Raw genomic sequence first — 22,086 nt, 5'->3', positions numbered from 1 at the left:
CCACTCAGTGGGATTTTCTGTTGGGTAATATTGAAGGCAAGGTCAAAGTTTCCCCTATTGTTACTCAAATGCTTTTGGATTGGAAACATATTCTCTCTCATTTGGCTTGGCATGGACGGGACTACTTGCAAGGTAACTCTTTGAGAGCTGAGAGCATCCACTGGTCACAGGTTTTTTCTCAGCCATTGGCTTTATAGAAGACCAGACGCTCGTATTTTCTTAATTCAAAAGGGATCTCATCTATGGCAGATGTCATTCATGATGATGGCACTCTTTTATCCTTCCCTTTGGCTGTTGGAAAATATGGTTTAGAAATGCACTATGGTCCGGTATGGCAGATCATTACTCGGATGCTTCAGCCATTTCAGCCAATACCGCCTTTAGAACTTCAAGACAGGCTTTAAGATTGGACTCTTCTTCCAGTACACTCGTCCATTCGTCCTTTGAAGCTCTCTCATATAATAGTCTCATCTTTATATAAGGTTACGCTGTCTCCACCCTCGGCATCAGACAAGGCTAATCAAATGGTGTTTGCATCGTCCAGTCAAATGGTGGAGAAAAAGATTGAAACAAATTTGGCAATCCAAGGTCACTCTACAACAACAGGTCTTTCTATGGCGTGTTTTGTTCGGGGTTGTTCTGTTTGGACAGCTTCTATCATGAAGGCATATTTTGCTTAAGCTATTTGTCGTAGGTGTTTAGCTCCGAGGGAATCTGTATCTCATATTTTTTGGCACTGCCCCGAAACATAGAGCTTCTTGGGCATCCTTCGGCAGAGACCGAGACATAGATTTCCTCAAGCTTCTTTTGGCAAGATTTTCTGGCTCTTTGGGATCTATCCTCGACAGCCGGTGATAGGACAAAATCTGTATCAAGTTTTTGAGCACTGTATATAGCTGGGGGTAGGCACATAGTTGTACACATCTAGGGTAGGCGTGGGCTTTGGGCATTTGTGAGATTTTCTTTCACAAGCATAATGGAGTGATGTATACTTTTTTGAGATAATAAAGTATGTTTTGCAGGGACTTCATGGGAAATGATGAAATGCAATGTGGTTGTACTAGACTTCCAGAGCAAGGGTGTCTAGTGTGTGGTCAAGTGAAATGTTTTTGGGGTCATGAAAATCAAGTCATGAAGGTTTTTTTAATTTTATTTTCCCGAGTCAATGTGCACTTACATGTTACAGGAGTTTGATATGTTCTGGTGTCCATGTCAAGGGGCTTTTCATGTGTGTGTACGGGGGTACATGCAAGTCTTAATGTGCATGCTAATGTGTGTGGGAATTGTGTGACTAAAGGTCCAAAATGTGCATTTAATGTGATTTGGGGGGAAATGTCTTGAGAGTGGTAAAATGTCACTGATGAGGTGGCAGATTAGGCTGAGGTGGCTGGACTAATTAGGAAGGCATCCTGCTCATGCAAAGGTGGCTATGTGATGGATGAAGGGATGCTTCTAGTCGACGAGTTGGATGTAGATGAAGGTGACAACTTGCAGGAGGAGATCACGGGCTGAGGAGCACTCAGGCATGGAGAAACACTGAACCGGGGGGTGTATGCTAGTCATATGGAAGATGCCTAAAGGTAGCCTTGCATCAGGTGACGTGTGTGGGTCAAGGGCTGGAAAGAGCCGTACGGGCTTTGTACGGGCTGCAAAGGGGATCGTGTACGGTAGGAGCAATTGAATGCCAGCTCATGCTACTGATACGGTGACGTACAGACGGGCATTAAATTCTACGTACGTGCTGGTACAGAATCTCAAGCGTGAATTTGTACGGGCCTTAATTGCTGATTGGTACGGGCTGGTAGTATGGTGCCTTGATTGCATGGTTGTACGGGGTGTAAGTACCTGCTGTCATACATGATAGTACGGATGCTTGTACGGTGAACGTACCTGCAGGTTTACAGATGATTGTACCCGCTAGTTCTTCTTCTTTTGGACAGCTTGTGGGCACGAGGGTCATAGGCTGGCCGTTGCCTCAAGTTGTGTACTCATGGTTGGGCAGTGTTAAATGCTAACTACTTGGGAGTGAGCAAAGCAATGATTACAGAAGAATGCACACAGAGGTTATGCTTGGGGGTCTTGCTGGCCATTGAGCAGTGGGCTGTGGGTTCATAGTATTCTGAGGCTGACTGTTTTCTTAGTTTTTTTCCGAGAAGTCCAGTTCTAAGTTCAGTTAGTTTCGGACTGTGTAGCCTCTCCCCTCTTTCAAAGAGTTTTTGTGTTCCTGTGTGTGTGTTCTAGTCAAATTGTGTGGGAGATCGACTTGTTATTTGTGTGCTCTGGATATCTGCTCTGGAACCTGGTTCATAAGCTCATCATCTACGAGCCCACATTGCAGCTGATCCCTATGAAGTCTCACCTATCTGACGTGGTGAAGTACATAACTCCTGGTTGTCTTCCCATTTTTTTTCTTATTATCTTTTTTGGCGATGCTGTTGGGGATAGGAGTAGTTTTGAATTGAGATTGGGTACTCAAGACAAAACGGCCCAGAAGAATTGGCTGGGGAATGTTGCTTGAATTTATGTGTGGTTAGGGATTGAAACTATGAAGACAAAGCCTCGCATGAGAGTGATTCATTGTGAGTTATGTGGGGTGTGTGGACACAGAAGAGATAGATGCCTTAATGTTGAACTTCGGGTGATATGTCTCCGTGCTAAGGTTCAAAAGGCTTTGAAAGTGATTGCTCTTAGGAAGAAGAATGCCAGTCAGATGCAGGGTAAGCTTTCTTCAGTAGAGTGATTATTTTTGCTTTCTTCCCAGAAGAGGTTGGGTGGTATTTTTGGTTGGAAGTGTGTTTGAGATAAGTCAGTTAAGAGGAGAGATGGTTCATGAATTTCCTCGATTTCACAGATTGCCCAATGAAGACCCAGAGAGATTTTTAGAGTGCTTGGAGTTCACAACTCTTATTAAAGATAGGAATGCTCCAGAAGTCTTTCTTCAGATTCTATCCTTTTGTCTGTTGGGAGAAGCAAGAACTTCGCTGCAGACTTTCTCTGCAAGGATGCGTGATGATCAGGGTACTCACAGAAACCCGACTTATCCAGAGGTGAGGACAGCTTTCCTGGACAGGTTTATGTGTGTTAGAGATCCTGATGGCATTTGGAGAGAGCTATGTTTATTGCAGCAACAGCCGACTCAGTGAGTGGATGAGTATGTTGGTAAGTTCACTGTGTTGTGGAATAAATGGCAGGTGGCCTTATTACCTGAAGTTCCTCCCAGAGTCATAAAAAAAGATAGGTTTGTTGCTGGTCTGAAGCCGGAGATTAGGATAAAGATTGAATGTAAAGAGGATAAAGCTGGTCACTTATGAGGATGCTCTCAGGGTAGCAAAAGAGAAGGAGAGGAAGCAGATAAGATTATCACAAATGATGCAAGAGATGCCAATGGTTCAGCATGTGCCTGAAATTATCTCTCATGTGAAGCCAAAAATACAAAAGCCTGAAGTCAAGAAGGAGGAGAATATAAAAGAAGAAATTCATGAAATGTCGGAGCTTATGAAGAGTTTGAGTTTGAATTTAATGAACAGTAGGTGAAGAGGTAGATCATCGGGTGGTTATGGTAGAGGCAGCATGCCTTCTTCAAATAATTCAGGCCCGTGGCAGGCAGGACGAGGACAAGGGTCATTTGCACCTTGTGTCCAGTGCTTTAATTGTGGAGAGTGGGGACATTACAGCACACATTGTGATAAGCCTCCTCGTGCTGGAGGTGATGTTTATCCATTGCCAACAGGGTTGAATAATAGGGTGAATGATCATAGTGTAGAAGTAAAAGATGCAGGTCAGAGTCTAGTTCCTCTGGAATCTGTAAAGCCACTGCAGAAGAGAAAGGGAAAGGTAAGGCAGTTACATTTGGCTTGTTGGAGTTGGAGGAAGTTAAAGATGTCATGCCATTAGGGAAGAGAGATAGAGAAGAGGAGGTTGGTCCGAGTGCAAAGAAGGGGAAGCAGTCTGAGGAGATGATGACCTACCAAAGGAAGAAGAGCAGGATCATTTACCTGCTGTAGAAGCCTGGCATAAAGGAAAGGGTTTTGGAGAGGCCTATATAGATGGAGGTGCACAGATTTGTGTGATTACCCAGGCTTGTGTGGAAAGACTAGGATTGAAGATATCCCGCTCCTCTAGTTATCGCATCAGAATGACAAACCACTCCAAGGTGAAGACTTTAGGGATAGTACCTGGTCTAGAGGTTGAGGCATTCGGTGTTTCATGTCGAGTAGATTGTCATGTGATGCCTGCGGGATTGGGAGCCCATCCTTTGATTCTTGGAAGGCCGTGGTTGAGGAAGGTAGGTGCAATTCAGAATTGGCAGAAAGGAATCTTTTCTATACATACGAATGGGAAGAAATTAAATTTCGATATGGTTTGCAGAGCTGAAGTTTCAGATTCAGCAAGTGAAGAGGAAGAGAGAAGTGAAACCAGCAGTGAGGATGAGAGTTCGGTGACTTCAGAAAGTGGTGGATTTGGTAGATGAGGAATCACAGGTGGATTTTGTGGGAGCAGCAGGGTTCAGTGAGGAAGAGGTGGATAGGTTTGAGGTTATCGAGGATTTAATGCAGCCCAAATGTTCTCAAGAATCAACCCAGGTGTTGATTGAGCAATCATTGAATCCTCATCTCAATGTTGAGGAGAAAGAAGAATATTTGAAGATGTTGCAGATATACCCCAATTTGTTTATCACTTCTTATGAGGAGATCAGGGGATTTAAAGGGAAGCCTCTGAGGATTGAGCTGAAGAAAGGTGCCAAACTTGTTTTTCAGAAAATAAGGAGATTAAGCTGAGAACAGAGAGATGTGCTGAAGGAAGAGGTGGATAAGCTTCTCAAGGCAGGAATAATTTAGCCTGTAGTTCACTCTGATTGGATAAGTCCTGTGGTCATAGTGCCAAAAGGTGTAGACAAATGGAGAGTCTGTGTTGATTACAAACCTCTGAATGCAGTGACAAAGAGAAACCACTATCCTCTTCCTTTTCTGGATGATATTCTTGATAAAGTGGCGGGTCATGAAATGTACAGCTTGTGTGACAGATATTCAGGGTACTTCCAGATAGCCATAGCCCAGGAAGATCAAATCAATACTACTTTCAATACCCCCTGGGGCTGTTTTCGTTACAGGAAAATGCCTTTTGGAGTTACCAACGGCCCCTCGCACTATCAGGAGAATTTAGATCTGATCTTATCACCCTTCTTGGATAAATTATGTAAAGTGTTTATTGATGACATCTGTGTGTACAGTGGAAGAAAGGAGCACTGTAGAAAGCTGGATCAGGTATTCTATGAGATTGATAATAATGGTGGTCAATTAAATCCTAAGAAAACTCAATTAGCTCGGACCAGCATTAAAATATTGGGGCATATTGTATTTGAGAATGGGATTGAGCCGGATCCAGGTAAAGTAAAAGCTTTAGTTATGCTGTCCTCTCCTGAGAATACCAAGCAGTTGCATACCTTTCTCCAGAAGGTGAAGTATCTGTCGAGATTCATTCATATGTTATCTCAGATTTTGTATCCTCTTCAGCAGGTGGTAAAATCTGAGCCTCTGAAATGGACGACAGAGAGTGAATAGGTGTTTGAGGCAGTTAAGGAATCCTTGACTCATATTTCAAGTGTAAAGCCACTAGATTATTCCAAGACTTTTTAGGTGAATCTGTCTGTGGGACCAGATGCTATTGGTGCTATTCTTTTGCAACAGGGAGAGGGTTCCAGATATATGAGGCCAATCTACTATGCCAGTAGGGTGAAGAGTGAAGTAGAAAGGAAGTATTCAGCGGCTGAATTGGTCCTGGCTAGCCTCTTGTATGCTTGTAGGAGGTTTCGGTCTTATCTATTGTCCAGGCCTTTTGTGGTTCTCACCTCATGTTCACTACTGCCTCATATGTTGAATAGTACAAACATCTCCAGGAGCATGATTAAATGGATAGTAGAGTTACAGGATTACTCTTTTACCTTCTTGGTTGAGAACTCTACCAGAGCTTCCTTGGCTTGATCTCCTCACCTATAAGGAAGGACCTATTTTAGTTGAAGATGTGGAGAAGAACACTGACATGAATGAAGAAAAGGTACTAGAGAATGCATTTGTTTTACACTTTGATGGATCTTACAAAAAAAGTTTAAATAAAAGTACAGGAGGAATTTTTATTTACGATCCTGGAGGAAAGGAGATTCGGAAAATGGGAATTCAGCTTGAAGCCAACGGTAATAATGAAGCTGAATATGCCCTCTTCGAAGGTTTGAAAGTATGCATTAGTCTCGGTATTAAGAGACTCATGATTAAGGGAGATGCTCTGTTGGTTGTGAACCAAATTTTAGGAGTCTGGAAGGTTAAGCATGTTCATTTAAAGAGATGGATAAGTGCGGTGAAGAAACTGCTAAATCAATTGGATGCCTGGACACTCCAGCATATTGAAAGAGATAAGAATGTAAATGCACATGATGCTGCGCACGAAATTACAGCAGCTTATGTTGATTGCTTTAGGAGTGCAGGAACCCTTATACAAAGGAAGGGAGACATTAGCTTGTGAGGAAAGCTTCCTGTTAACTGGTAAAGTGCCTGAAGAAGTTCCGAAACAAAGAAAATACAGATTTATTAAAAGCTGTACTTATTATTGTCCGATTATTGTCTGATAGATGATGTTCTTTACATGAAAGGGGCTGATCTGGTGCTCAAAAGAATTCCCTGGCATGAGGAAGTTTTTCATATCCTATAAGCTAATCATGAGGGAGTATGTGGAGGACATTTTGCTTTCAAAATCATGCTGAGAAAAATACTTACAGAAGGATATGTGTGGCCATCCCTCCAGAGAGACATAAGACATTGGTGCAAGTCATGCCTATAGTGTCAGCAAATGAGTAAGAGGATCTTAAATTCAGAACTCAGAAATATCATGCTTGCTTATAATATTTTCGAGAAATGGGGAATAGATGCCATCGGTCCTCTACCCATGACAGCCAGGGGAAATTGTTATATGCTGACAGCTGTGGATTATTTGACGAGATGGGCTGAAGCACGAGCAGTACGGGCTGTCAATGCAAAATCTGTATGTAAATTTGTGTATGAGGATATCTGCTGTAGATTTGGTGTACCATTGGAGTTGCTTTCTGATAGAAGTCCAGGTTTCAGGAGTGAACTAATGGATTTATTATGTGGTAAGCTGAAGATTAAACACAGATATGCAAGTCCGTATTACCCTCAATGTAATGGGATGAATGAAAAATTTAATGGTGTGTGTACTAATATAATGGGAAAGATCATGAGAACCTATGAGAAGGAGTGGGATCTTGCTTTGCACTCGGCTTTATGGGCTTACAGAGTTGCAATAAAAGAAGGCACCCAGTTTTCACCATTTCATCTTGTTTACAGGAAAGAAGCTCTATTGCCCTTGGAAGTAGAAATTCCAGCATTACAGATGTTAATGAAGATAAACGAGGATTCAAATTCTACCTTCCAGAACCGGTTATTGGATTTGCAGGAAGCACAACTAGACAGACAAAAGGCGGTGGAACATTATGCTTTAATTCAAGAGGAGAATCAGAAGAGAGCAAACAGGATATTCAAGGATAAGAAAATCAAGGAGGGTGATCTAGTTTTGAGATACAACAGTAGTCTGGATTCTACCTTCAAGAAGAAATTTGTAACCAAATGGGATGGACTTTTCGTGTGACGAAGAAATTCAAAAATGGATCATATCAACTTGAGGATTTGGATGGTCAGCAACATAAGAATAGAGTCAATGGCTTCAGACTAAAGAAATGCTTTCATAGGATCATGAGTGTGGGCAGCTATGGACCTGCTATGATGAAACCAGACAAGCCGGAAGACCTCATGGATGAGGATATCTCTGAAGAAATGCAAATCTTATATACCTCTATCTGCAAGACATGAATGTCTGCAGACTTGGGGATGGGCAAAATGATACGACAAAATCTGTATCAAGTTTTTGAGCACTGTATATAGCTGGGGTTAGGCACATAGTTGTACACATCTAGGGTAGGTGTGGGCTTTGGGCATTTGTGAGTTTTTCTTTCACAAGCATGATGGACTGATGTATACTTTTTTGAGATAATAAAGTATGTTTTGCAGGGACTTCATGGGAAATGATGAAATGCAATGTGGTTGTACCAGACTTCCAGAGCAAGGGTGTCTAGTGTGTGGTCAAGTGAAATGTTTTTGGGGTCATGAAAATCAAGTCATGAAGGTTTTTTTAATTTTATTTTCCTTGGGGGGGGGGGGGGGGGGAGTCAATGTGCACTTAACATGTTACAGGAATTCGATATGTTCTGGTGTCCATGTCAAGGGGCTTTTCATGTGTGTGTACGGGGGTATTATATTGAAATTTTCAGTTGATGTAATTGTAGCACCTTTTTTTGAGGTTGCTACTCATATAATATGATCAATCAAAGATTTCACCCCAAAAAAAAAAGTGTACGGGGGTACATGCAAGTCTTAATGTGCATGCTAATGTGTGTGGGAATTGTGACTAAAGGTCCAAAATGTGCATTTAATGTGATTTGGGGGGAAATGTCTTGAGAGTGGTAAAATGTCACTGATGAGGTGGTAGATTAGGCTGAGGTGGCTGGACTAATTAGGAAGGCATCCTGCTCATGCAAAGGTGGCTACGTGATGGATGAAGGGATGCTTCTAGTCGACGAGCTGGACGTAGATGAAGGTGACAACTTGCAGGAGGAGGATCGCAGGCTCAAGAGCACTCAGGCATGGAGAAACACTGCACCGGGGGGTGTATGCTAATCGTATGGAAGATGCCTAAGGATAGCCTTGCATCGGGTGACGTGCGTGGGTCAAGGGCTGGAAAGAGCCGTACGGGCTTTGTACGGGCTGCAAAGGGGATCGTGTACGGGAGGAGCACTTGAATGCCAGCTAATGATGTTGATACGGCGACGTACAGACGGGCATTAAATTCTACGTACGCGTTGGTACAAAATCTCAAGCGTGAATTTGTATGGGCTTACTTGCTGATAGGTACGGGCTGGTAGTATGGTGCCTTGATTGCAGGCTGTACAGGCACGTACGGGTCATTAAAGATGTCTTCTACGAGCTGTACGGAGGATGGTCGCCATTAAATGCAGGCTGTACGGACTACTGTGCATGGTTGTACAGGGTGTAAGTACCTGCTGTCATATGTATGATTGTACGGCTGATTGTACGGTGAACGTACCTGCAGGTTTACAGATGATTGTACCCGCTAGTTCTTCTTTTGGACAGCGTGTGGGCACGAGGGTCATAGGCTGGCCGTTGCCTCAAGTTGTGTACTCATGGTTGGGCAGTGTTAAATGCTAACTACTTGGGAGTGAGCAAAGCAATGATTACAGAAGAATGCACACAGAGGTTATGCTTGGGGGTCTTGCTGGCCATTGAGCAGTGGGCTGTGGGTTCATAGTATTCTAAGGCTGACTGTTTTCTTGTTTTTTTGGGGGAAGTCCAGTTCTAAGTTCAGTCTGTTTCAGGCTGTGTAGTCTTTCCCCTCTTTCAAAGAGTCTATGTGTTCCTGTGTGTGTGTTCTATTCAGATTGTGTGGGAGATTGAGTTGTTATTTGTGTGCTCTGGATATCTGCTCTGGAACCTGGTTCATAAGCTCATCATCTACGAGCCCACATTGCAGCTGATCCCTATGAAGTCTCACCTATCTGACGTGGTGAAGTACATAACTCTTGGTTGTCTTTCCATTTTTTTCTTATCACCGGATTTTGAGTTGTTCTTTACCTGGGTTCGTTACTGGGCACTCTGGACTCTCTAGAAAGATAGAAACCACAGTCTTTGGTGATCCAGTTTTTTCTACTTTTGGTTTCGTCCATCGTTCTTTGCAGCAATCGCTCTTCGATTGGCTGCAAATTCACTACATAGAACATGATGTATATTTGTCGTACGAGGAGATTTTCTCTTGATGTAAGAGAGATATGATATGATATGACTATATTAATGTCCTCGTGAGACCCTTCAGGATCTATGGGACAGTGATCACTATCAACAAGTAGTGATTGTTTACATCCATTGAAAGAAAATAGCATAAATAAAAACATAAATGTGCTATGCAGTGAGTACTTGTTGTGCTAGCCTGTGTGCTAGACCAAGTACTTTGTTGCGATATTCTAAAATTTCCTTTATGTAGTTGCCTAGCTCTTTGGCTGGCCACTCCAGTAGGGATTTCAGGTTGCTTCTATTGCCCCTATAACATTCTCTGATTTGCGCATATGCTCGACATGTTACGAGTACATGCTGCTCATTTTCTACTTCTCCTGCGGGGCAGATTTTACATACTCTTTCCTCTCTTGGTACCCTAGGTCTTGCCCATCTTCGCCTCTCCACCTCGCGCTCATGTGAGCTGGTTCTGATTTTGCTGATTTATGTTTTTAAATATTGATATGTCTTCCCCGAGGTATTTCTGCATTCCATAGCTGTCCATCGGATTGATTTGCTACTTATAAAACTGCATTTTTGCCCCTGGTTCTTGCCATAGCTTCTGCAGCATTCTCTGCGTCACTAACTCTCTAATTTCACATGCATCTTCGGGGATATCAGCAGCGGTTATACCCCATAATTCCATCCATTTCAGCCCCTCTTTGTGCCATCCAGCGATTCGTGTAGCTTCCATTGCTTTGTGCGGTATCCTATTGGCATCCATCTTTCCAACTTTGTTGAGGTATGTCATGAATTAGCACAATGTCTCTCATTGGAAAGGTATCATACCTGTCTCAGCCAACAAGATGGGGTACGGTGTTTGTGCCTTCACCCTTAACTCCCCTATGAGAAATCGTTTATGCAAAGTCTCTATTCGGTTCCAGTAGGCCCTAGAGAGCCCAGGTGCCCAGGTTGGACACCCGTAAAGGAGCACTGTTTGTACGAGCATGGTATACGAAAACTTTCTCATTTCCCAATTCCATAAGTGTGCCTTTCTGCACTTGTTTTGGAAGCTATATAAAGCTTTCAAACCTCCCAGGATTCTTCTTTCCACACATGCATTCCACTTGTAAGTGTCTGCAAATTCCAGCCCCAAATATTTGTATGTAGTGACCATGTCTAGAGGCTCCCCCTCAAAAGTGAAATCAACCTGTTTATTCCGAGTCCCAATCACCATCACTTTTGTCTTGGATATGTTGACTTGCATTCCCGAGTGTTTGCAGAATTTTCCCAGTGTATCCAAATGTGTTTGTATCTCTTTCTTGCTTTTTGCGAAGAAGACTACATCATCTGCGTAAATAAGCAATAAAAGGGCATAGCCTGCAATCTGGAGACCTTCGCCGCTGTTGTGTGTTCTCATCCACCCTTCCAATTCATCGATGAACAGAACAAAGAGAGCTGGTGAGAGGGGGCAGCCTTGCTTGACTCCTATGTCACTGCTTATGAGGGCTTTTCCTTCAGAGCATGAGCCATCTACAAGTGGTTGCCCTAATTCAGCTAATACTCTCTCATATAGCCTGTATGTAGCTTCTCTGATCTCCTAAGGGACTTCGAGCTTTTCCAGTCTTTCCCATAGCTTTTTGCGTGGAACTGTGTCAAATGCTTTCTTAAAGTCTACAAAGCAACTGTAGACTACTTCTTTCTTATTCTTGACCCCCTCCTTTGCAGCCCGTATGGCAACCAAGTGGTCTATTGTCGAATGTTTAGGATGAAACCCTGCCTCGATGGTGCCCTGGCTCCTTGCTCTTCCACCCATTTGCTGAGTTTTTGCTCAATTATTGTGCCATATAACTTGGCCATTAGGCTACTCACCATGATGGTGAGAGAGAGAGAGAGAGAAGAAAGAAAGTTTATTAAAAAGTCTTCAAAAGACCAAAGCCTCTATGAGACTGAAAGAAACATTGCACTCTTCATATATAGTGACACAAACATATAGGTATTTCAGGAGCAACCAATATCATTTTTAAAGGTTTCCAAGGATGGTTTCTTTCCTTGATTAAATTATATGAGGTGGCATTTCAAGCTAGTTCCAAAAACAGTATATGGTAATACTCTTCTATGAGACTTTTTCATGATGTTAGGCTTGTAAATTTATTTAAATAATATTGCCACAAAGAAAAATGTGTGACTATAGGAAAAAAGATGTGTATAGTTTATGCATAAATGAAGGTAGCCGATCAAAGTCATATGCCATACTGACATCCATTTTAAAAAGATACACACACTCACCAATGTGTCAAAGAAGCTTTTTATAGTAAAGCATCTTTAGCCATCTACTTAAATATTTAAAGCTAACTATGCACAGTTTAACAAGTACACCCTCTATGTTACCAAAATCAAAATGAGGTTTACCATGGATTATAGCAACACCTCAATCATTATAAATTGAAGACTTACCTGTGCACTATATGGTGCAATAACTCCAATCCCTTGGCATCCACCATTTATATCATTATTAGCTATGAGAAACTCCAGAACTTTGATAACCTGCAAGTATTTGGAAAAAATATATGTCCATAAAAAATGGCTGCATGAAGAATTGAGAGACGTAGGTATCAAAAAACTAACATAAATAAATATAAGACACTTCGGCTTAGAGCCTAACATTGAATATTTCTTTTTGAAATATAAGATCCAATCAGTGAGAGAGCCCCATGGACATCTATGCAAGTCAACAATGTCAAGCGGCAGAGAACCATGATGAGTGTGAGGTTGCTAACATAAATAACCCCAGTAGATTAAACATTGCTACAATGAACTGACCGATTCTACTTAAATGAATTCTCAAACTATCATAAATCACATTTTGCTTTGTGTTGATTAGATAGAACGTGAAATAAGAGTGATCCAAAAAAGGAGATCAATTCTCACTATGAAGAATACAGACATAAGCAAAAGTGTCACATTTAAAGGATACAGATTCATCATTTAAGACATTTTTCTTCATACTAGATCCTAGAAGATGGGTTAGATGGACTTTGAAGTAATAGCAATCCAGGAAGGGACCAAGTCCCACAGGAAAGGATACAGACATGAGCAAAAATGCTAAGAATTAGTGATCAGCCTCCATGAATCAGTCTCTTACACTTTCAATCGAGGGAATGTTTGTCACGCATTTGTACTTCTCCTAAGAGATAAAGAGATATCTTTTATATTGACTTTGGTCAAAGACAATTGACTTCAGTTAACTAGAACAAGTTTCATTTTTCTTTGCGTTGCATTGGTCAAAGAATGCCGTGGGGACGCCCACAAGGGACTAGGAATAGTCCAAGCATGAATTTGGCTAACCTCTAATGGGTCTAAGTGTTGAATACTGTTTGTGCAAGCTGTAGGACTTTGGAGAGTGCCTAATTACCCCATTTAATGAAGGGCCCACTTGAGCTAAAGGCATTAAAGGTGCCCCACTCCATGGAGACAGCACCTGCTTTTGAGAAAGCTCAGTTTTCTAGGTAAAATCACCTATTTTAAATAAGAAAGTAGGCCCCGACTTCTGGAAAGCACATGCTTTCTAGCTGGCTGGCCTAGTCTATAATTAAGGGCCTCTAGGCTCTGAGTTGTATTGAGACTTGCACCCAAACTCTGCTCCCTCGTGAGCTGCCTTGTACAAACAGTTTTCTTATTGCAAATTTGCAATAAAGACCTTCGGGGGGCCAGCCCTTATTTCTGGCCCCTCGTGCTTTATTCTCTCTCTCCCTCCTCCGCTACCTGATTCTCTCTCTACAACGAATTGTTTCCCAGTGCCATCATTGAGTTTCTTTCTTGCTGTTCACAGTTTTCAGCTTCCAAAAAAGTTCTTGCTACAAGTTTGATTTGCTCCAAGGTGCTGGAAATTGTCTTCCCTTGCTGTGATCTGAATACCAGCTTGTTCCAAGTGCAAATTAACCAAGGAGCTGCGATTTGACTATGGGAGCTGAGTTTGAGGTTTGGTTAAGGTTTTAGTGGTACCAGAGCACGGTTTTGCCACTTTCCTTGGTGGCAGCCATCCAAAGATTTGTGACACTGAGGAGAGACATCAGTGATTCTTGAAAACAGACGAACTCCAGCACACAAAAGGGAGTTTTCAATGCCAAGATCCATCCCAGGAATCCCTTAATTTCATTGAAAATCAGTTCAGCCTCTTCACCAATGCCGATTCGTCTCAAATTATGTGCACACAGAAAAAGCAATTGAATCTTAAAACAGTCCTGGACTTTTGGCATAGTTTGGCAAAGAAAGTACAGCCCCGTTTGCTGTCCTTTCACAGCAAATTCTAAGTCCAAATTAGTCCCATCTTCTGACGAACTAGTTCAGCCCTGCTTGCTGTCTAAATCAGTTATCTACCTCATCTAGGATATGGCACCCTCGCAAAAAGAAATCAATAACGAAGGGATTCAAGAACAAGAGCCCAGTCAAGAAAAGAATATGGAAAGAAGGCAGCTTGGAGATGAAGATTTATATAAAGCTTTGTTGGCACGACTTGCTGAAGCAAGAAAGGACCCTCTTTCAGGCGGCTTGTGGAGATCCTCTCAACCTCGACATTGAGGCCAGAGTAGAAGATCTCCAAGCTCTAGGTCATCATCTCCTATCAGCTGTTCTTCCATAGCATCCAAGGAGCGATCTCCACATGGTGGAAGAAGGAGCAAATCCAGATTTAGAAGCACGGATTTTAAGGAAGGTCCTCAGTCATTCAGTTCAGTACTTTTGATGGAACGTAGGGTGAAAGTGAAAAAGCTTTACCATTCATTCACCAATTTGACATAACTTTTAAGAAAGGACATTATACAGAGAAGTCAAAGCTGAAGATAGTAAGTTTACATCTTACAAGAAGTGCAAGTGCATGGGAGGGAGTTCTCCTTGTTGCAGATGAAGCACACCAAATCAGTGGAAAGAATTCAAGAAACAGTTCTATGAGCAATTTCTGCCCAAAGAATTCTATGATGAGGTTCACACAACTTGGGAGAGCTTAAGTATGACAGCCTCAGATACTGTCAAGACTTATAATAAGAAATTCCGGTCAGCTTATCTTTAGTTTACTCCCGTCAAGGATGTTTCAGAAAAGACAAAGCTTTAGAAGTACAAGGCTGGTTTACAACCTAGTATTCATGCCCAAGTGGGTATCGATTCCAAGACAAAGCTTCTAGATTCGATGCATTCAGCCTCAATGGTCTAGTTAATGAAAGAAGATTTGCTACGGTCAGTAGCGGCATCAAAAAGTAAGAACGGAGATGCCATCAAGAAGAATGTGGTAAATGAAACTTCTTCCAGTTAACCAAAGTTAACTGTCTTTGATCAAAGTCAATATAAAAGAGTTCTCTTTGTTTCTTGGGAGACGTACAAGTTCATGACAGTTTATAGATCTCTCCTTTTTCTTTATGAAAGATACATGTGAGAAGCAAAACAATTCAGTATGGAAGCCAAGAGAGAGAAAAGTAATACCACTCCAGACCATGCAAGGGGTTGAGTGATGGATCAAGGAGATGATAAAAGCATATTGAGTAGTTGGAGATGGATCGGTCTCCTTCATATGCCTTACAAGATCAGGTTGAGTTTGGGTGTGAACTTAATGGTTGAGTGCTTTAGGAATGTAGGACACAGACGTACGGCTCACTTGCCCCACCTACAAGCTTTGTCACCCCGTGATGCGAAGTCCAACCATCACAACCTCTCAGCCATAAGCCTACAGCCCACTTCCCTTTGCATGGCCTATTTTGCAACCCCTGCATGGGCAAAGGCTCCCACCCAGCTCTGTGTGGACATTGGGACGAGCACTCTACGCCATAGCAGCATGAAGAGCAACTTCACTGTTCGCACAGCATGACCTTCAGTCTTCTGAGCCTTTGACAGTATGGAAAGCAGCTTGGACAACAGCCCGCTGCCCACTTCAGCCCTATTTGCAATGTCCTACATGCAATTGCCTAAGCCTTGGCCCTTACTCTGTGCCCACTGCCTTCCACTCATAGACAGCAGCCTGTGGGTGAATGTCACTTGCATGCTTGGGCCATAGGGTCTTGCACTGAATTTATGTTAGCACTGCAGGGCAGGAAGAACCACAGGAAAAGGCTAACAAAAAAGTAAGTCAAATTATCTTCGTCCAAGAGTTATCTTCCTCAAAAGAGCATTTCTAAGAAAAAGATATTAGAAAAGATAGCTGTTCTGGCAATGCACTGGTAGAAATAGAAAGAATTGTAGCAATATTAACCAGCCGCAAATTGGACAAAACTTTACAATGCGAAATACAAATATGGCAAAAGACTTACCTAGATAAATCCGAAAAACATGTCCGAAATCATCCTCTACAAAAGCAAAATAAATATTGTAATTCCAACCTCATGACAGCTGATGTCTGAGACGAGAATATCCATTGATAGATACTTTGCACTGTCCTTGAGAGAGAGTACACAAATGCCTATTCATATGAGAACTATAAACACCAAAAAGAAAGGGGACGGAGATCCCCGTCAGTGGACCAGCTGATCAGCCGATCATCTGAGTGACAAAACATATATATGTTCTCTGGGGGACCAACTCCATCAATCTTTTGGGCATAGAAGAGATGATCTCGGCTGACAGTGGATCTCGCTCTGGTGACGGATGGCACTGTCCAGGATGGAAAAAAATAATAGAGCGCTGCTGGTGCTCGAGGCCCCTCTCTCCTCCTCTGTATCCTCTGGGAGGTAGCTCGTCATCTGATGAGGGATATCGTCACTCTAGTAGTCTGTCTCCCCAAGTCAAATAGTAAAGAGGAGATATCTAAGGTCCTCACATATGGTCAACTCGAGGGCAAGTCTACGGTTCTTATTAGGTTTTTCATTTGCTCAGCCTTTTTTGCGTGGTATATTACCAAGGGTTTTTCATGCTTTGCATGATGCATCTGTGCCTTGAGTTGCTTCACTTGGTTGTTTCTTTCATATTTACTAGAAGCCTATTTAAAGAAAATAAAATAAAATAAAGATATACACGATGGTTTAGCCTTGGTAGGAGACACACATCGTTCACATGCCATTGGGTATCAACTCCTATTTTATTTTGCTTTCTAATCTTTATCTATTGTGTGCATTTAAATGAGAGGGGTGAAAATTCAATTTCAGTTTTTAAGGCTGTTTCCAAGTTTATTTTACTACAAATTACACTTCCATGGGAGGCATACTAGCAGCACTTTGACACTTTTAGGTTACAATTCTTTTCCTTGCAAGGAATTTTGGCCTCTTGTCCCAGTTTTAAGTATTGCACATCATACAAATTTGCTATGATGTGCAAATTGTTGTGTAATTTCTTCCTTAGTGATACGTTGGTTTCAAAGATGCCAAAGCCAAAGTGGAATGGAGAGCCTCCAGCCTTTTGGGGCTTAGTGGTGGCCTGCAGGTTCTCTACCAACCAGTAGCCAAACTCGAAGTTCAGGGTTTTGACTTCAGGACTTCAATTCTAGCAACAATTGTTCCTTTATGGCAAAAGCCCCCCATCCCATTGCAAGGAGAAGCTTAGCCATTGGGACCTCATCGTTGCTTCTCCTTTGCACCTAATGTGATTGAACTACACTATTACAAGTATATGCATAAGGAGACAACTTATAGTTTTGGAGAAAAAGTGGGAACATGGTATCTTGTGGGAGGGTTCAGAGGACATAAACAGCAACTGATAACCCCTTCTTTATGCACCTCATCCTCCTGTAGATAAGGATTTTCCTATTTCCAATACTATTGTTATCCATTGAAAGAAAAGCTGGATATTGTGGACCATTGAATTAATGAGCTGCTTTGTGCTATATGCAGAATTTTTGTTTTAGATCTTGGTGACAGCCTCTCTCTCATCTTTCATGGTTCTACGATGGATGGAGTATGGCTGCTGAAGGGTTCCCTCCTTTCCTTTTACACCTCAGATGCTAATCTTTCTAACCTTCTTGCTATGGATGACCTCTATTATCCCCCTCCCTGCCTTCCCCCTTCGTTTGCATCTCGCAGAAGGAAAGTACATAAAGTTAAAGAAAGTTAAATGCACCTGTGTAGCCTCAGCTTGATTAAACCAAGAATTACCCTCACTTGTAGTTTCTTCTTTCCCATCAACACAATCCATGAATATGATTGGCTTACTCTTATCTGGCCAGGATAATCTGCACAGTCGAACAAAGCATCATCTCACATGTATGGTACATATAATATTCAGCCACAAGACAATCTTAGCATTAATATGCTCTATCTCAGCAAGACAAGCAGGTAATTGCAAAATGATGGAAAATTCACACATCCTCAAATGTCCAAAATTACTTGTGTAAGTGTAAATTGCAACTTCAATGAACAGGAAACTTAATGTCAAAAAATGCAAAGGGAAAGAACAAGAAGGGAAGAAGGGAGACAAACTTAATGTCCATATTTTTTGACAATGCAAAGGGAAAGAACAAGAAGGGAAGAAGGTAGACAAACGAGATAAAAAGAAAGAAAGAAAGGTTATTAAGAGTCTTCAAAAAACCGAAGGGTCTATGAAACTGAGAAAACCAGATACAATATGCTGAATGGGTAGAGCCTCTATGGGCATCTACACCCGACAACGAAAACAAAAACACAAAATCACTAGTACATCATGTCTAAGTCCATGGAGAGATAGGAAGTTGTGGTGTGGCATCACTATGATGGTCCTCGGGATGCTGGTGGAGGAGTCAAGTCCATGGGAGGGCTGTGCAGCGGCATGCAACCCATGATAGAGCATGTTGGCGGTCGGTATGTGTGGTCTGCTGTGTGTTGGAAATTAGGGTCCATTGTCCCACCTATAAGCCCCACATGAGCAGAACACGGGGGCATGGTACCAAGATAGATTTGGGGGTTGAGAGACTGTTGTGTATGCATAAAGTTTGGATACCACATGGCAGATCTAGGTGGAAGGGATCATCCACATGGCTGCCACAGGGTCCATTGTTGGAGGTGGGCAGCAAGGATAGCTAGAAAGATTGTTAGAAGATTGCGATGATTTCAGCACCAGCCTGGAGAAGTAGAGAGTCTAAAAGAACAGCAAGTCAGAGCTACGGTAGAAGGCTGCAGACCTGCACAGAAAACAAAGCCAACTTGGAGGTATTCTGCAGGTTGGGCCAGGCTGTAATCATGCAACAACAGACAAGTGGGACATCAGGGCTGCCATGCAGCTGATAGGCACCTGTTTTGGATCAGTTGGAACGGGCAGGTCTATAGACTGGTCGGCCTCTTGAAAAAACCAACCATACAAATCAGCAAAACTGAAAGGTGCTGACCACCATCAGAAAATAACTGGTCAGCCAGTCTACAGACTGGGTCGGGCAGTTTGCTGAGCCTCCAGCTCTATATAAAGGGCTCAACCCTTTTTTCCAAGTGTTCTGCCTCACAATAGGCTGTCCAGGAGTCCAGCAAGGAGGTCTGAGACACAGAATGCATAGCAATCTGCAGCACAAGAAAGGTCACACAACCGGCAATCCAACCTACAGATCATCTAAAGGGTGAAAAGCAGGACACCGTGGATCACAGATATAGACTGGAAGCAGCCCTTACCTCTAGGAGCATATCTTGGTGCATAGTGACAGCCAGTAGGAGAGCACACATCTGTGGGAGGGTGCTCTCCAACAAACAAGCAATACATGAGGTCGCTGAAGATCACACAATGAAAACAGTGCAAGGATGGACGTAGGAGTAAAGTTTGTGCTCACCACAGAGCATACACAGCAGCGGCTTCCTGTGGGTTTTGGGATCTCTCATGAAGCTTGTTTGACTCAGATTTCTGCAATATATTCTGAGGCATTGTGTGAACTGATCTACCATTGTCTCTCTCTCTTGATTTTGGTTTCTTGTGAGTTCTATTTTGTGGCCCAGCAAATTGCTCAACCCAGCCTGTAGACTTACCCACTAGTCTACAGACATGCCCAACCCGGTTTTGCAGACCCACCTGCCAAAACATGCGCCTATCAGCCACATGGCAGCCCTGATGTCCCCGCCTCTCTGTTGCATGATTACACCCTCTCTCACAATTTCAAGATTGCATGTTCACTAGATTGGGGCCACGTCCAGTGGTGGTTACAGTGGCTCTTGTCAGATGTAGGGCCGCCGCTAGGAGACCACAGCAGGTCACATCTCTCTCCAGGTTGATGCCATTTTTCAGACAGTGACATTCCTCCACAGAGTTTGGGACCTACCTCACGAGAGACTTCCAAGGCTGGCACTGGTCTTCCATACGATTAGCAGAGAGTGGGGTAGGTACAGCATGGTATGCACGCATCACCGCATGGATTGCCAATCATTTCATTCAGATGGACCGCCAGCTTCCCCCGTTTCAGTATAGCGTGGATGCAATGCCCGAGTTGATCCCACGGGATGAGATTAAAGGCATCATACTGTTAGATCTCCGCTAGCTCCACACATCTCGCACTTGGGGAAGGGGGACCAGGAGTTCCCCACCAAGACCCAACTCTACAATGACCATTTTACGAGAGTATCGGAGGATAAGCTCATCATCAGACCTCAGTATCTCGAGGACAGAGGAGTCTCACATGCGCTGAGGATTGCCATTGGACAGATGCAGGTATCGTCCCATCAGCTGAGGATCGAGGCAGGGAGAGCCGCATACATACCTAGAGAGCAGCAGACTTGCAGGTTGTGCACGATGGGGGCGGTCGAGACAGAGGAGCACTTCCTATGTGTCTGTCCAGCCTACTATGAGATCCGAGGGCGCTACCATTGCCTTTTTCAGGAGGGGCACGGATTTGTCCCACTCGCACGACTGATCCACTTCCAAGACCATGTCTGTATTGGGCTCTACTTGATGGAGATGTGACGACACAGAGAGACACTACTACGACATACAGAGAGCGGCAAGATGGGACCACCGCACCACAAGGTACTCAGGTAGACCAAGCCCAGAGACAGCTCATGGGTTTCTATGCATTTGACTCAGCTCCAGGGCACTTTGGGGTGGTGGAGGAGCTAGCCGACATGAGAGATATATGGATCAGTGGAGAGAGCTGACACAACACTATTGGACGAGGGACACAGACACCGTACACGACGCGAAAGGCGACCAGAGCACACACGAACGAGGTTCGACCTATTTCAGCTCTCCTTAGGGGGCTCCTTAGGGGAGATCGATCGAGGCGAGGCCTCACCCTTGACATAGCCCATCGGATCCAGAGATTGAGGAGACCACACCCTCCAGCATCACGGGAGACAGCCCGACAGATGCAGATACGTGAGCTCTTTGCATCTCATTAGAGAGCCACCATGGAGCCTGGATACGTGGAGCCGGTTCATGCACTTGGGACTCTAGCTCTGAGCACTTGATATTTTCATGCCACCCTCATGCTATTTCGCTACTTTTTTGCTATTTTGTACTAGTATAGCATTTTAGTACTCAGCAAGGGCCTTAGTGAGCCCTTTGCCCCGGCCCACAATGGTCTGTATGAGTTACTTGATTCCGTACCTTGTCTCCTAGGCCCGCGAGGCCTCTTGCAAACGTCTCTCTCTCTCTCTCTCTCTCTCTCTCTCTCTCTCTCTCTCTTTCTCTCTCGCAAAGGCTTCTTTCTTTCTTTCTCTCTCTCTCGCAAAGGCTTCTGGATCTCCTCTTTCTAGCCTGGATTCTCATGGTGTGCAGCTTTTACCCCTCTGAAACTAGCTTAGTCAAGCATCTCAAACTGCAGCTCCCTCCGCCTCCCTAGCATCTCCCTCCACCCACGCTGCTCTGCAGCACCCCGCTGCTCATGCTGCCTCTGTCCCCACCACCCGCACGGCCTCTTGCAGCTCCTCTGAATGTCCTAGTTAGAGGGCCAATAGTAGGAGACACTCCTATGGCAGATGCTGAAGCACTATTGACTAAGTTGGGGGTTAATTTGACGTGTGAGACAGCCTGGCGGGTGGGCAAAGAGGATGCACCAACTAGGCCACTGATTGTGAGGCTCCAAACAGTAGCAGATACGTCCACCATCATGAGCATGAGGCCAACACTGAAGGGCACCAAGACTTTCTTGGATGATGGTCTCACACTCTTGCAACAAGAGCACCGACAGGAGGGGATGGCATGTGTAATAGCAGCAGGACTGGAAGGGAAATGGGCTGTGTACCAGATGGCAAATTGATCATATGAGAGAGAGCAGAAAGGACAGACAGGAGAGAAGGGGGAGTGGACAGCACATGATGGTGTCCCCCCCCGGGCGGCGGGGACGTGGGTGGAGAATAGCTTGAAAATGGCAGTATGG

General features: G+C 43.5%; 1 protein-coding gene across 1 annotated transcript in view; it reads right to left on the bottom strand.

Moving 5' to 3' along the window:
• The window catches only part of LOC147897529 (uncharacterized), a 133,890-nt gene that overhangs the window by 24,685 nt on the left and 87,119 nt on the right, over positions 1-22,086 (bottom strand). Inside the window, exons 9-10 of the mRNA XM_087380040.1 lie at positions 17,883-17,994; positions 12,306-12,395 (exon numbers count right to left, since the gene is read on the bottom strand). Of these exons, the coding sequence (XP_087236166.1) occupies positions 12,306-12,395; positions 17,883-17,994 (202 nt within the window). The remainder of the gene's footprint in view (positions 1-12,305; positions 12,396-17,882; positions 17,995-22,086) is intronic.

The sequence above is a fragment of the Dipteris shenzhenensis genome, chromosome 10 (genome assembly GCF_047967505.1).
Source record: "Dipteris shenzhenensis isolate YYH24624 ecotype China chromosome 10, Dip_SZ_1.0, whole genome shotgun sequence".
Taxonomy (NCBI): Eukaryota; Viridiplantae; Streptophyta; class Polypodiopsida; order Gleicheniales; family Dipteridaceae; genus Dipteris; species Dipteris shenzhenensis.
The sequence above is the reverse complement of the archived record's forward strand: the minus strand, read 5'-3'. Positions and strand labels throughout refer to the sequence as shown.